The sequence below is a fragment of the Salvelinus alpinus genome, chromosome 6 (genome assembly GCF_045679555.1).
Source record: "Salvelinus alpinus chromosome 6, SLU_Salpinus.1, whole genome shotgun sequence".
Classification (NCBI taxonomy): domain Eukaryota; kingdom Metazoa; phylum Chordata; class Actinopteri; order Salmoniformes; family Salmonidae; genus Salvelinus; species Salvelinus alpinus.
In genome coordinates, this window is record NC_092091.1 from 58,036,738 (window position 1) to 58,054,287 (window position 17,550).

Here is a 17,550-nt window from a genome sequence, read left to right on the forward strand (position 1 = left end):
AGCAAAGAGGCACTGAGTTTGAAGGTAGGCCTTGAAATAAATGTACAGGTACACCTCCAATTGACTCAAATTATGGCAATTAGACTATCAGAATCTTCTAAAGTCATGACGTAATTTTCTGGAATTTTCCAAGCTGTTTAAAGGCACAGTCAGCTTAGTGTATGTAAACTTCTGACCCACTGGAATTGTGATACAGTGAATTATACGCATTGTCTGTAAACAATTGTTGGAAAAATTACTTGTGTCATGCACAAAGTAGATGTCTTAACCGACTTGCGAAAACTATAGTTTGTTAACAAGAACTTTGTGGAGTGGTTGAAAAACGAGTTTTAATGACTTAACTTTCGACTTCAACTGTAATGACTTCACCCTTACTCTGTGATATTAGAATAATACGAACATGGTTTGAAGGTGAATGCAACAATTATCACAGTCCTTTTTCTGATTATTGTAGACTGATCCACTACTCTTTAAATTGCAATTCATTTGAAATTGCAAAAATATACTCTAAAATCAATGCTTTAATTTACAACAGCACCAGGAAATTCCCAAAGCACAACAACCAATGCCTCCACAGCAACCACAGCTGCTGCCACCACAAATACAGTCCCTGCTACAACAACCACAGCTGAACCAAATACAACTACAGCTGCTGCCACCACAACTACAGCTTGTCACGTTCCTGACCTGTTTTCCTTTGTCTTGTATTTATTTTAGTTGGTCAGGGCGTGAGTTGGGTGGGTTGGTCTATGGTTGATTTTCTATGTCGGGATTTGGTGTTCGGCCTGGTATGATTCTCAATCAGAGACAGCTGTCAATCGTTGTCCCTGATTGAGAATCATACTTAGGCAGCCTGGGTTTCACTTGTGTTTTTGTGGGTGTTTGTTCCTGTGACTGTGTTTGGGCCACACAGGACTGTTTCGGGTTTGTCACATTTGTTGGTTTTGTATTTTGAAGTGTTTTGTTGATTTTTCATTAAATAATGAACACTAACTACTCTGCATCTTGGTCCGATCCATGCTCCTCCTCATCTGAGGAGGAGAACGACTACGACAGCCGTTACACAGCTGCTGCCACCACAACTACAGCTGCCATAGCTGCCACCACAACTACAGCTACAACCACAGCTGCCACTACAAACCCAACAGCTGCTGCTACGACAACAGCTGCTCCAGCTACAACCACAGCAGGAGCCACCACCACAACTACAGCTGCTGCCCCCAAAACTACAGCTACTCCAACTACAACCACTACAATCCAAATCAATTACCAATATGCAGAAACAGTTTGGGATAAATTGAAAACGTAAACATAAAATGTACTATATACACAAACATCTGCCACAATAATCATATTACTTGTATTTTTTTAAACTACAACAACCATAGCTGCTCCTAAAAAAACAGATGCCACCACAACATCCATTGTTATTGCAACAAGAACCACAGCTGCTGCCTCCAGTGGCAGCCTCCAGTGGAAACAAGTCTTCTCACAATCTGCCTGGCTGTGATGTCATATCTGCTTCACTCATACTGGTAGACGAATCATCATCTTGACAGCATACCTCAACATACACAAACCAAATCCTATTCAGATTTTTTTATAAACCGTGTGATTCGAACCCTGATTGCTGATTGGCTGAAAGCTGTATTATATCAGACCGTATACCATGTTTCTGACAAACAAAATACATTTTACTGGTCTAATTACGTTGGTAACCAGTTTATAATAGCAATAAGGCACCTCTGTGGTTTGTGGTAAATGGCCAATATACCATGGCTAAGGGCTGTATCCAGGGACTCCGCATGCCTAAGAACAGCCCTTAGCCATGGTATACTTTGGTCGTATACCACACCTCCTCAGGCCTTATTGCTTAAATATATAATAAAATAATATGTAGTTTGAAGAGAGTAAAGATTCCTATAGAGAACATGAAATAGCTGTAGGATCTTCTAAAATCTCTGCTGCTCCTCCGTCCCTTTAACCCATAAGTGATTATCCTTATAGTCACGGCAATAACTTATTTATTTATTTTATATGTATGATAACTCAACATTGTATTTTGTGGAATCATGCACTTTAGTTCACTATTACACAACAATGCTTTGAGTACTTCAAGTAATTTAAGAAAAATGTGTTAAGTAGTATCTATTTCTTTTCTGTATTGATTTATAATGTATACTGAACCAAAATATAAACGCAACATGCAACAATTTCAAATACTTTTTCTGAGTTACAGTTCATATAAGGAAATCAATCCATTGAAATGAATTGAAATGAGGCCCTAATCAATAGATATCACATGACTGGGAATACAGATATGCATCTGTTGGTCACAGATACCTTAAAAAAAAGGTAGGGGCGTGGATCAGAAAACCAGTCAGCATCGAATGTGACCACCATTTGCCTCATGCAGTGCAACACATCTCCTTCACATAGAGTTGATCAGGCTGTTGATTGTGGCCTGCGGAATGTTGTCCCACTCCTTTTCAATGGCTGTGCGAAGTTGCTGGATATTGGCGGAAACTGGAACATGCTGTTGTACACGTCAATCCAGAGCATCCAAAACATTGCTGAATGGGTGACATGTCTGGTGAGTATGCAGGCTACGGAAGAACTAAGACATTTCGAGCTTCAAGGAATTGTGTACAGATCCTTGGATCTTCTATTTCACCTCACAATTGACCAACACTTTGTTCCGTTCATATTTTTGTTCAGTATTGGTTTGAAATTCACTGAGCGACTGAGGGATCTTACAGATAATTGTATGTGTGGGGTACATAGATGAGGTAGTCTTTCATGTTGAACACTATTATTGCACACAGAGCGAGTCCATGCAATTTATTGTGTGAGTACATTTTTACTCCAGAATGTATTTAGTCTCGCCATATCAACTGGGTTGAATACTTACTGACTCAAGACATTTCAGATTTTTTGTTATTATTATGTTTTCATTATAAAAAACATAATTCCACTTTGACATTATGGGGTATTGTGTGTAGGCCAGTGACACAAAGTCTCAATTTATTAAATTTTAAAAGCTGTCTCTAACACAACAAAATGTGTAAAAAGTCAAGATTCTGTAATACAGCTATTCTTAGATCATTATCATTGGCATAACAATAGCCTTTATTTACTTTATCAAAGACGTGGTTTGTAGACGTGCACATCCTGGGTGTCATCAATGGTTGTCTTCATACGTATGCGGAAACATATGGGTGTGTGTCATTGGAAAAATAACCTTGTGTGTTAGTGGTTTTGGCATTTCCTTATGAAAATTAGCTTGATGAAAACAAAATAAATATATCACAATGATTATGTAATAGATTCATTTACATGATGTATTGCAGTCAAATACAATTGATACATTAAATGGGTCCAGGGGTGTAATCATTACAATAGCGTTTATATTGAGCAAGTTCAGCAAACAGGGAGGGACCTATCTGAATCTGTCCAATAGAAACAATAGGTGTAGATGTAAAAGATAACATTTTGCAACTGTTTGTACAAATGATTGCACTCCTGGTATGTGTGTCTCCATGTACTGCTAGATTAGGAATTCAGTCATAACGTGGGGGAGGCCTCTTCGTTCTTCTTCAAAAGATGAATACGACTCACCTCAGCACACCTTTTTCTACAAGGTGACGTAAGCACACATTCTCCTTTACATCTCATTCATCATAATGATGTCATCAAGGTTGTGCTTTAAACTATAAAGGCTGCAGCAATGCAGGAGCTTAGTATGGTTTGGAGGTGCACTGTTACTGAACACTGAGGATTTCAGCTACAACATCACAATTTAAAAAAAAATTGGTAAGTGTGGTTTGCAATTATTGTGTTACATATCATATTTTTATTATGATCAGACTTCTGTGTTATTTTAAAAGTGAACTTTTGGAAGAAACATTTGTGTATGTTAACTGACAAGGCTATAACTAGTAAACTTCGTCTATACCGCTGTTCCTTGACCTCGTTCAGCCATGGATTTTATCATCTCAAATAATCTCTAGTGAAATTCTTATTCCAGTTACCAAGCGTCAGGTCAGAATTTCTGACCCCTTGGTCCAGGAATCATCTTGTTTAACCTAGAGTGCTTTGTCCTGATAGAGGAATTCAAGGCTATAGTTTCAGACTTGCTGCAGGAGGTGTGCAAATGTTTCAATTCTTAATGTGGAAAAACACTCAATCTAAGGAATCCATTCTCTTTTGTAAATCTACAGATTTAGTGGTAAATCTATACATTTACGGATTATACACTAACACATGCACTGTACTGTATCTATGGGTTTTTATTCAGCTGACCTCTTAGTCAGGTCTAAATCATAAAATATGCCTTCTGACCTTAACAGGACTTCCTGGATAAATAAATCATGGTTCAAATAATAAATAAAAGTCAAAAATACAAATGTGAATTAATAAAATATTAAATATCAAGACAAAGAAGTTGTGGATCACTTGATTAAAACCATCACAAACAAGACTTACTGTACAAAAACAGACAAAAATACTGCATTTACCATTAGTGATCTCTTTCCACAATATTCCAGTTTATATTACATTGGTCAATGTCATTCTGTTGATAATTATTTGTCTTTTACCTTTACATTAATCATGTGTGCCCATCTCTCTGTGACTACAGACTAAAAAGAAAACAGTTTCAAAGATGAACAGAAAAATTCTCATAGTCCTTCTTCTGATTATAGGTAAGTTCATTCTCTAGTCTTAAAATTGTAGATCATTTCGAAATTCTAAAAGGCATTCTAAAATCTATGCTTTTTAATTTGCAACAGCATCAGGGAATGCCCAAAGTCTAACAACTAATGCACCCACAACAACCACAGCTACTGCTGCAACCACAACCACAGCTGCCCCCACGACCACCACAGCTGGCATGACGACTACCACAATTCCGGTCGCAACAACCACAGCTGCTTCGACTACAACAACAGCAGCAACCACCACAATCACAGGAGCTGCCACCACAACCACTACTGCTCCAACTACAACCACAGCTGCTGCCATGACAACCACAGATGCCCCAACTACAACCACAGTTTCTCCCACAACAACCACAGGTGCTGCCATCACAACCACAGCTGCCCCCACGACCACCGCAGCTGGCATGACGACTACCACAATTCCGGGCGCAACAACCACAGCTGCTTCGACTAAAACAACAGCAGCAACCACCACAACCACAGGAGCTGCCACCACAACCACTACTGCTCCAACTACAACCACAGCTGCTCCAACTACAACCACAGCTTCTCCCACAACAACCACAGGTGCTGCCATCACAACCACAGCTGCCCCCACGACCACCACAGCTGGCATGACGACTACCACAATTCCGGTCGCAACAACCACAGCTGCTTCGACTACAACAACAGCAGCAACCACCACAATCACAGGAGCTGCCACCACAACCACTACTGCTCCAACTACAACCACAACTACAGCTGCTGCTGCAACCACAACCACAGCTGCCCCCACGACCACGACAGCTGGCATGACGACTACCGTAATTCCCGTCGCAACCACCACAGCTGCTTCGACTACAACATCAGCAGCAACCACCACAATCACAGGAGCTGCCACCACGTCCACTACTGCTCCAACTACAACCACAGCTGCTGCCATGACAACCACAGATGCTCCAACTACAACCACAGTTTCTCCCACAACAACCACAGGTGCTGCCATCACAACCACAGCTGCCCCCACGACCACTACAGCTGGCATGACGACTACCACAATTCCGGTCGCAACAACCACAGCTGCTTCAACTACAACAACAGCAGCAACCACCACAATCACAGGAGCTGCCACCACAACCACTACTGCTCCAACTACAACCACATCCACAGCTGCTGCTGCAACCACAACCACAGCTGCCCCCACGACCACCACAGCTGGCATGACGACTACCGCAATTCCGGTCGCAACAACCACAGCTGCTTCGACTACAACATCAGCAGCAACCACCACAATCACAGGAGCTGCCACCACAACCACTACTGCTCCAACTACAACCACAGCTGCTGCCATGACAACCACAGATGCTCCAATTACAACCACAGTTTCTCCCACAACAACCACAGGTGCTGCCATCACAACCACAGCTGTCCCCACGACCACCACAGCTGGCATGACGACTACCGCAATTCCGGTCGCAACAACCACAGGTGCTTCTACCACAACAACAGCAGCAACCACCACAATCACAGGAGCTGCCACCACAACCACTACTGCTCCAACTACAACCACAACCATAGCTGCTGCTGCAACCACAACCACAGCTGCCCCCACGACCACCACAGCTGGCATGACGACTACCACAATTCCGGTCGCAACAACCACAGCTGCTTGGACTACAACATCAGCAGCAACCACCACAATCACAGGAGTTGCCACCACAACCACTACTGCTCCAACTACAACCACAGCTGCTGCCATGACAACCACATATGCTCCAACTACAACCACAGTTTCTCCCACAACAACCACAGGTGCTGCTATCATAACCACAGCTGCCCCCACGACCACTACAGCTGGCATGACGACTACCACAATTCCGGTCGCAACAACCACAGCTGCTTCGACTACAACATCAGCAGCAACCACCACAATCACAGGAGCTGCCACCACAACCACTACTGCTCCAACTATAACCACAGCTGCTGCAATGACATCCACAGATGCTCCAACCACAAATGGAGTCACAACATCCACAGTTTCTCCCACAACAACCACAGATGCTCCAACTACAACCACTAATGGAGTCACAACAACCACAGTTTCTCCCACAACAAACACAGCTGCCACCACGACCACTACAGTTGGCATGACGACTACCACAATTCCGGTCGCAACAACCACAGCTGCTTCGACTACAACAACAGCAGCAACCACCACAATCACAGGAGCTGCCACCACTACCACTACTGCTCCAACTACAACCACAGCTGCTCCAACTACAACCACAGTTTCTCCCACAACAACCACAGTTGCTGCCATCACAACCACAGCTGCCCCCACGACCACCACAGCTGGCATGACGACTACCACAATTCCGGTCGCAACAACCACAGCTGCTTTGACTACAACAACAGCAGCAACCACCACAATCACAGGAGCTGCCACCACAACCACTACTGCTCCAACTACAACCACAGCTGCTGCTGCAACCACAACCACAGCTGCCGCCACAACCACCACAGCTGGCATGACGACTACCACAATTCCGGTCGCACCAACCACAGCTGCTTCGACTACAACATCAGCAGCAACCACCACAATCACAGGAGCTGCCACCACAACCACTACTGCTCCAACTACAACCACAGCTGATCCAACTACAACCACAGCTTCTCCCACAACAACCACAGGTGCTGCCATCACAACCACAGCTGCCCACACGACCACCACAGCTGGCATGACGACTACCACAATTCCGGTCGCAACAACCACAGCTGCTTCGACTACAACAACAGCAGCAACCACCACAATCACAGGAGCTGCCACCACATCCACTACTGCTCCAACTACAACCGCAGCTGCTGCCATGACAACCACAGATGCTCCAACTATAACCACAGTTTCTCCCACAACAACCACAGGTGCTGCCATCACAACCACAGCTGCCCCCACGACCACTACAGCTGGCATGACGACTACCACAATTCAGGTCGCAACAACCACAGCTGCTTCAACTATAACAACAGCAGCAACCACCACAATCACAGGAGCTGCCACCACAACCACTACTGCTCCAACTACAACCATAGCTGCTGCTACAACCACAACCACAGCTGCCCCCACGACCACCACAGCTGGCATGACGACTACCGCAATTCCGGTCGCAACAACCACAGCTGCTTCGACTACAACATCAGCAGCAACCACCACAATCACAGGAGCTGCCACCACAACCACTACTTCTCCAACTACAACCACAGCTGCTGCCATGACAACCACAGATGCTCCAAACACAAATGGAGTCACAACATCCACAGTTTCATACACAACAACCACAGATGGTCCAACTACAACCACTAATGGAGTCACAACAACCACAGTTTCTCCCACAACAACCACAGGTGCTGCCATCACAACCACATTTTCCCCCACGACCACCACAGCTGGCATGACGACTACCACAATTCCGGTCGTAACAACCACAGCTGCTTCGACTACAACAACAGCAGCAACCACCACAATCACAGGAGCTGCCACCACAACCGCTACTGCTCCAACTACAACCACAGCTGCTGCTGCAACCACAACCACAGCTACCCCCACGACCACCACAGCTGGCATGACGACTACCGCAAATCAGGTCGCAACAATCACAGCTGCTTCTACCACAAAACCAGCAGCAACCACAACAACAGCAGCAACCACCACAATCACAGGAGCTGCCACCACAACCACTAATGCTCCAACTACAACCACAACCACAGCTGCTGCTGCAACCACAACCACAGCTACCCCCACGACCACCACAGCTGGCATGACGACTACCGCAATTCCGGTCGCAACAACCACAGCTGCTTCGACTACAACATCAGCAGCAACCACCACAATCACAGGAGCTGCCACCACAACCACTACTGCTCCAACTACAACCACAGCTGCTGCTGAAACCACAACCACAGCTGCCCCCACGACCACCACAGCTGGCATGACGACTACCGCAATTCCGGTCGCAACAACCACAGGTGCTTCTACCACAACAACAGCAGCAACCACCACAATCACAGGAGCTGCCACCACAACCACTACTGCTCCAACTACAACCACAACCATAGCTGCTGCTGCAACCACAACCACAGCTGCCCCCACGACCACCACAGCTGGCATGACGACTACCACAATTCCGGTCGCAACAACCACAGCTGCTTGGACTACAACATCAGCAGCAACCACCACAATCACAGGAGTTGCCACCACAACCACTACTGCTCCAACTACAACCACAGCTGCTGCCATGACAACCACATATGCTCCAACTACAACCACAGTTTCTCCCACAACAACCACAGGTGCTGCTATCATAACCACAGCTGCCCCCACGACCACTACAGCTGGCATGACGACTACCACAATTCCGGTCGCAACAACCACAGCTGCTTCGACTACAACATCAGCAGCAACCACCACAATCACAGGAGCTGCCACCACAACCACTACTGCTCCAACTATAACCACAGCTGCTGCAATGACATCCACAGATGCTCCAACCACAAATGGAGTCACAACATCCACAGTTTCTCCCACAACAACCACAGATGCTCCAACTACAACCACTAATGGAGTCACAACAACCACAGTTTCTCCCACAACAAACACAGCTGCCACCACGACCACTACAGTTGGCATGACGACTACCACAATTCCGGTCGCAACAACCACAGCTGCTTCGACTACAACAACAGCAGCAACCACCACAATCACAGGAGCTGCCACCACTACCACTACTGCTCCAACTACAACCACAGCTGCTCCAACTACAACCACAGTTTCTCCCACAACAACCACAGTTGCTGCCATCACAACCACAGCTGCCCCCACGACCACCACAGCTGGCATGACGACTACCACAATTCCGGTCGCAACAACCACAGCTGCTTCGACTACAACAACAGCAGCAACCACCACAATCACAGGAGCTGCCACCACAACCACTACTGCTCCAACTACAACCACAGCTGCTGCTGCAACCACAACCACAGCTGCCGCCACAACCACCACAGCTGGCATGACGACTACCACAATTCCGGTCGCACCAACCACAGCTGCTTCGACTACAACATCAGCAGCAACCACCACAATCACAGGAGCTGCCACCACAACCACTACTGCTCCAACTACAACCACAGCTGATCCAACTAAAACCACAGCTTCTCCCACAACAACCACAGGTGCTGCCATCACAACCACAGCTGCCCACACGACCACCACAGCTGGCATGACGACTACCACAATTCCGGTCGCAACAACCACAGCTGCTTCGACTACAACAACAGCAGCAACCACCACAATCACAGGAGCTGCCACCACATCCACTACTGCTCCAACTACAACCGCAGCTGCTGCCATGACAACCACAGATGCTCCAACTATAACCACAGTTTCTCCCACAACAACCACAGGTGCTGCCATCACAACCACAGCTGCCCCCACGACCACTACAGCTGGCATGACGACTACCACAATTCAGGTCGCAACAACCACAGCTGCTTCAACTATAACAACAGCAGCAACCACCACAATCACAGGAGCTGCCACCACAACCACTACTGCTCCAACTACAACCATAGCTGCTGCTACAACCACAACCACAGCTGCCCCCACGACCACCACAGCTGGCATGACGACTACCGCAATTCCGGTCGCAACAACCACAGCTGCTTCGACTACAACATCAGCAGCAACCACCACAATCACAGGAGCTGCCACCACAACCACTACTTCTCCAACTACAACCACAGCTGCTGCCATGACAACCACAGATGCTCCAAACACAAATGGAGTCACAACATCCACAGTTTCATACACAACAACCACAGATGGTCCAACTACAACCACTAATGGAGTCACAACAACCACAGTTTCTCCCACAACAACCACAGGTGCTGCCATCACAACCACATTTTCCCCCACGACCACCACAGCTGGCATGACGACTACCACAATTCCGGTCGTAACAACCACAGCTGCTTCGACTACAACAACAGCAGCAACCACCACAATCACAGGAGCTGCCACCACAACCGCTACTGCTCCAACTACAACCACAGCTGCTGCTGCAACCACAACCACAGCTACCCCCACGACCACCACAGCTGGCATGACGACTACCGCAAATCAGGTCGCAACAATCACAGCTGCTTCTACCACAACAACAGCAGCAACCACCACAATCACAGGAGCTGCCACCACAACCACTAATGCTCCAACTACAACCACAACCACAGCTGCTGCTGCAACCACAACCACAGCTACCCCCACGACCACCACAGCTGGCATGACGACTACCGCAATTCCGGTCGCAACAACCACAGCTGCTTCGACTACAACATCAGCAGCAACCACCACAATCACAGGAGCTGCCACCACAACCACTACTGCTCCAACTACAACCACAGCTGCTGCCATGACAACCACAGATGCTCCAACTACAACCACAGTTTCTCCCACAACAACCACAGGTGCTGCCATCACAACCACAGCTGTCCCCACGACAACCACAGCTGGCATGACGACCACCACAATTCCGGTCGCAACAACCACAGTTGCTTCGACTACAACACCAGCTTCAACCACCACAATCACAGGAGCTGCCACCACAACCACTACTGCTCCAACTACAACCACAGCTGCTGCTGAAACCACAACCACAGCTGCCACCACGACAATTCCGGTCGCACCAACCACAGCTGCTTCGACTACAACATCAGCAGCAACCACCACAATCACAGGAGCTGCCACCACAACCACTACTGCTCCAACTACAACCACAGCTGATCCAACTACAACCACAGCTTCTCCCACAACAACCACAGGTGCTGCCATCACAACCACAGCTGCCCACACGACCACCACAGCTGGCATGACGACTACCACAATTCCGGTCGCAACAACCACAGCTGCTTCGACTACAACAACAGCAGCAACCACCACAATCACAGGAGCTGCCACCACATCCACTACTGCTCCAACTACAACCGCAGCTGCTGCCATGACAACCACAGATGCTCCAACTATAACCACAGTTTCTCCCACAACAACCACAGGTGCTGCCATCACAACCACAGCTGCCCCCACGACCACTACAGCTGGCATGACGACTACCACAATTCAGGTCGCAACAACCACAGCTGCTTCAACTACAACAACAGCAGCAACCACCACAATCACAGGAGCTGTCACCACAACCACTACTGCTCCAACTACAACCATAGCTGCTGCTACAACCACAACCACAGCTGCCCCCACGACCACCACAGCTGGCATGACGACTACCGCAATTCCGGTCGCAACAACCACAGCTGCTTCGACTACAACATCAGCAGCAACCACCACAATCACAGGAGCTGCCACCACAACCACTACTTCTCCAACTACAACCACAGCTGCTGCCATGACAACCACAGATGCTCCAACCACAAATGGAGTCACAACATCCACAGTTTCTTACACAACAACCACAGATGGTCCAACTACAACAACTAATGGAGTCACAACAACCACAGTTTCTCCCACAACAACCACAGGTGCTGCCATCACAACCACAGCTTCCCCCACGACCACCACAGCTGGCATGACGACTACCACAATTCCGGTCGTAACAACCACAGCTGCTTCGACTACAACAACAGCAGCAACCACCACAATCACAGGAGCTGCCACCACAACCGCTACTGCTCCAAATACAACCACAGCTGCTGCTGCAACCACAACCACAGCTGCCCCCACGACCACCACAGCTGGCATGACGACTACCGCAAATCCGGTCGCAACAATCACAGCTGCTTCTACCACAACAACAGCAGCAACCACCAAAATCACAGGAGCTGCCACCACAACCACTAATGCTCCAACTACAACCACAACCACAGCTGCTGCTGCAACCACAACCACAGCTACCCCCACGACCACCACAGCTGGCATGACGACTACCGCAATTCCGGTCGCAACAACCACAGCTGCTTCGACTACAACATCAGCAGCAACCACCACAATCACAGGAGCTGCCACCACAACCACTACTGCTCCAACTACAACCACAGCTGCTGCCATGACAACCACAGATGCTCCAACTACAACCACAGTTTCTCCCACAACAACCACAGGTGCTGCCATCACAACCACAGCTGTCCCCACGACAACCACAGCTGGCATGACGACCACCACAATTCCGGTCGCAACAACCACAGTTGCTTCGACTACAACAACAGCTTCAACCACCACAATCACAGGAGCTGCCACCACAACCACTACTGCTCCAACTACAACCACAGCTGCTGCTGAAACCACAACCACAGCTGCCCCCACGACCACCACAGCTGGCATGACGACTACCGCAATTCCGGTCGCAAAAACCACAGGTGCTTCTACCACATCAACAGCAGCAACCACCACAATCACAGGAGCGGCCACCACAACCACTACTGCTCCAACTACAACCACAACCACAGCTGCTGCTGCAACCACAACCACAACCACAGCTGCCCCCACGACCACCACAGCTGGCATGACGACTACCGCAATTCCGGTCGCAACAACCACAGCTGCTTGGACTACAACATCAGCAGCAACCACCACAATCACAGGAGCTGCCACCACAACCACTACTGCTCCAACTACAACCACAGCTGCTGCCATGACAACCACAGATGCTCCAACTACAACCACAGTTTCTCCCACAACAACCACAGGTGCTGCTATCATAACCACAGCTGCCCCCACGACCACTACAGCTGGCATGACGACTACCACAATTCCAGTCGCAACAACAATAGCTGCTTCGACTACAACAACAGCAGCAACCACCACAATCACAGGAGCTGCCACCACTACCACTACTGCTCCAACCACAACCACAGCTGCTGCTGCAACCACAACCACAGCTGCCCCCACGACCACCACAGCTGCCCCCACAACTACCGCAATTCCGGTCGCAACAACCACAGCTGCTTCGACGACAACATCAGCAGCATCCACCACAATCACAGGAGCTGCCACCACAACAACTACTGCTCCAACTACAACCACAGCTGCTGCAATGACATCCACAGATGCTCCAACCACAAATGGAGTCACAACATCCACAGTTTCTCCCACAACAACCACAGATGCTCCAACTACAACCACTAATGGAGTCACAACATCCACAGTTTCTCCCACAACAACCACAGTTTCTCCCACAACAAACACAGCTGCCCCCACGACCACTACAGTTGGCATGACGACTACCGCAATTCCGGTCGCAACAACCACAGCTGCTTCGACTACAACAACAGCAGCAACCACCACAATCACAGGAGCTGCCACCACAACCACTACTGCTCCAACTACAACCACAGCTGCTCCAACTACAACCACAGTTTCTCCCACAACAACCACAGGTGCTGCCATCACAACCACAGCTGCCCCCACGACCACCACAGCTGGCATGACGACAACCACAATTCCGGTCGCAACAACCACAGCTGCTTCGACTACAACAACAGCAGCAACCACCACAATGACAGGAGCTGCCACCACAACCACTACTGCTCCAACTACAACCACAGCTGCTGCTGCAACCACAACCACAGCTGCCCCCACGACCACCACAGCTGGCATGACGACTACCGCAATTCCGGTCGCAACAACCACAGCTGCTTCGACTACAACATCAGCAGCAACCACCACAATCACAGGAGCTGCCACCACAACCACTACTGCTCCAACTACAACCACAGCTGCTGCCATGACAACCACAGATGCTCCAACTACAACCACAGTTTCTCCCACAACAACCACAGGTGCTGCCATCACAACCACAGCTGTCCCCACGACAACCACAGCTGGCATGACGACCACCACAATTCCGGTCGCAACAACCACAGTTGCTTCGACTACAACAACAGCTTCAACCACCACAATCACAGGAGCTGCCACCACAACCACTACTGCTCCAACTACAACCACAGCTGCTGCTGAAACCACAACCACAGCTGCCCCCACGACCACCACAGCTGGCATGACGACTACCGCAATTCCGGTCGCAAAAACCACAGGTGCTTCTACCACATCAACAGCAGCAACCACCACAATCACAGGAGCTGCCACCACAACCACTACTGCTCCAACTACAACCACAACCACAGCTGCTGCTGCAACCACAACCACAACCACAGCTGCCCCCACGACCACCACAGCTGGCATGACGACTACCGCAATTCCGGTCGCAACAACCACAGCTGCTTGGACTACAACATCAGCAGCAACCACCACAATCACAGGAGCTGCCACCACAACCACTACTGCTCCAACTACAACCACAGCTGCTGCCATGACAACCACAGATGCTCCAACTACAACCACAGTTTCTCCCACAACAACCACAGGTGCTGCTATCATAACCACAGCTGCCCCCACGACCACTACAGCTGGCATGACGACTACCACAATTCCAGTCGCAACAACAATAGCTGCTTCGACTACAACAACAGCAGCAACCACCACAATCACAGGAGCTGCCACCACTACCACTACTGCTCCAACCACAACCACAGCTGCTGCTGCAACCACCACACAGCTGCCCCCACGACCACCACAGCTGCCCACAACTACCGCAATTCCGGTCGCAACAACCACAGCTGCTTCGACGACAACATCAGCAGCATCCACCACAATCACAGGAGCTGCCACCACAACAACTACTGCTCCAACTACAACCACAGCTGCTGCAATGACATCCACAGATGCTCCAACCACAAATGGAGTCACAACATCCACAGTTTCTCCCACAACAACCACAGATGCTCCAACTACAACCACTAATGGAGTCACAACAACCACAGTTTCTCCCACAACAAACACAGCTGCCCCCACGACCACTACAGTTGGCATGACGACTACCGCAATTCCGGTCGCAACAACCACAGCTGCTTCGACTACAACAACAGCAGCAACCACCACAATCACAGGAGCTGCCACCACAACCACTACTGCTCCAACTACAACCACAGCTGCTCCAACTACAACCACAGTTTCTCCCACAACAACCACAGGTGCTGCCATCACAACCACAGCTGCCCCCACGACCACCACAGCTGGCATGACGACAACCACAATTCCGGTCGCAACAACCACAGCTGCTTCGACTACAACAACAGCAGCAACCACCACAATGACAGGAGCTGCCACCACAACCACTACTGCTCCAACTACAACCACAGCTGCTGCTGCAACCACAACCACAGCTGCCCCCACGACCACCACAGCTGGCATGACGACTACCGCAAATCCGGTCGCAACAACCACAGCTGCTTCGACTACAACATCAGCAGCAACCACCACAATCACAGGAGCTGCCAACACAACCACTACTGCTCCAACTACAACCACAGCTGCTGCCATGACAACCACAGATGCTCCAACCACAAATGGAGTCACAACATCCACAGTTTCTCCCACAACAACCACAGATGCTCCAACTACAACCACACATGGAGTAACAACAACCGCAGTTTATCCCACAACAACCACAGGTGCTGCCATCACTACCACAGCTGCCCCCACGACCACTACAGCTGGCATGACGACTACCACAATTCCGGTCGCAACAACCACAGCTGCTTCGACTACAACAACAGCAGCAACCACCACAATCACAGGAGCTGCCACCACTACCACTACTGCTCCAACTACAACCAGAGCTGCTGCTGCAACCACAACCACAGCTGCCCCCACGACCACCACAGCTGGCATGACGACTACCACAATTCCGGTCGCAACAACCACAGCTGCTTCGACTACAACAACAGCAGCAACCACCACAATCACAGGAGCTGCCACCACTACCACTACTGCTCCAACTACAACCAGAGCTGCTGCTGCAACCACAACCACAGCTGCCCCCACTACCACCACAGCTGGCATGACGACTACCACAATTCCGGTCGCAACAACCTCAGCTGCTTCGACTACAACAACAGCAGCAACCACCACAATCACAGGAGCTGCCTCCACAACCACAGCTGCACCAACTACAACCACAGCTGCTCCAACTACAACCACATTTTCTCCCAAAACAACCACAGGTGCTGTCATCACAACCACAGCTGCCCCCATGACCACTACAGCTGGCATGACGACTACCACAATTCCGGTCGCAACAACCACAGCTGCTTCGACTACAACAACAGCAGCAACCACCACAATCACAGCAGCCGCCAGCACAACCACTACTGCTCCTAGTACAACCACAGCTGCTGCCATGACAACAACAGATGCTCCAACTACAACCACAAATGGAGTCACAACATCCACAGTTTCTCCCACAAGAACCACAGCTGCTGCCACAACAACCACAAATGCCCCCACCACATCCACAGCTGGCAACACGACTATCCCAGTTGCTCCCACCACAGACACAGCTGCTTCTACAACAGCCAGAGCTACTACAGCAACAGCTGCCACCACCACCACTGTTGCTGGCACGAAAACCACAACTGCTTCGACTACAACCACAGCTTCTGTGACGACAACCACAGCTGCTGCCACAAACACCACTGTACCTACGACAACCAAAATTGTTCCCACAACCACCACAGCCACCGCTACCACAACTAAGTCAACAGCGGCACCGACAGCGAATGAGGGGTCAATGGGATTAGGATTCAGAATGTTCCGTAATTTCCAAAGTGACTATACTGATTCTTCCACAACAGCATATCAGGAACTGGCAGAAAATGTTACCACAGAGGTAATCAGCTCATCTTTTAACAACATTGTGTCACTAACGTTGTGTCACTGACTTCACTGTTGAAACTA

General features: G+C 49.2%; 1 protein-coding gene across 1 annotated transcript; it reads left to right on the forward strand.

The window, feature by feature from the left end:
• Positions 1 to 8,386: 8,386 nt before the first annotated feature.
• Positions 8,387 to 17,349, forward strand: LOC139579726 (mucin-2-like). Its single transcript, XM_071408555.1, has 3 exons — positions 8,387 to 15,333; positions 15,954 to 16,265; positions 17,007 to 17,349. The coding sequence occupies exons 1-3, from the start codon at positions 8,513 to 8,515 to the stop codon at positions 17,347 to 17,349; spliced, it is 7,476 nt and encodes a 2,491-aa protein (XP_071264656.1). The 5' UTR covers positions 8,387 to 8,512.
• The last annotated feature ends 201 nt before the right edge of the window (positions 17,350 to 17,550 follow it).

Bases quoted from the DNA above. Each gene is read 5' to 3' on its own strand.
- LOC139579726 (XM_071408555.1), top strand. From the start codon at position 8,513: ATGACGACTACCGCAATTCCGGTCGCAACAACCACAGCTGCTTCGACT. The intron at 15,334-15,953 runs GCCCACAACTAC...CTACAACCACAG, and splicing joins CCCCCACGACCACCACAGCT to CTGCTGCTGCAACCACAACC. The intron at 16,266-17,006 runs GTGCTGCCATCA...TGACAACAACAG, and splicing joins TTATCCCACAACAACCACAG to ATGCTCCAACTACAACCACA.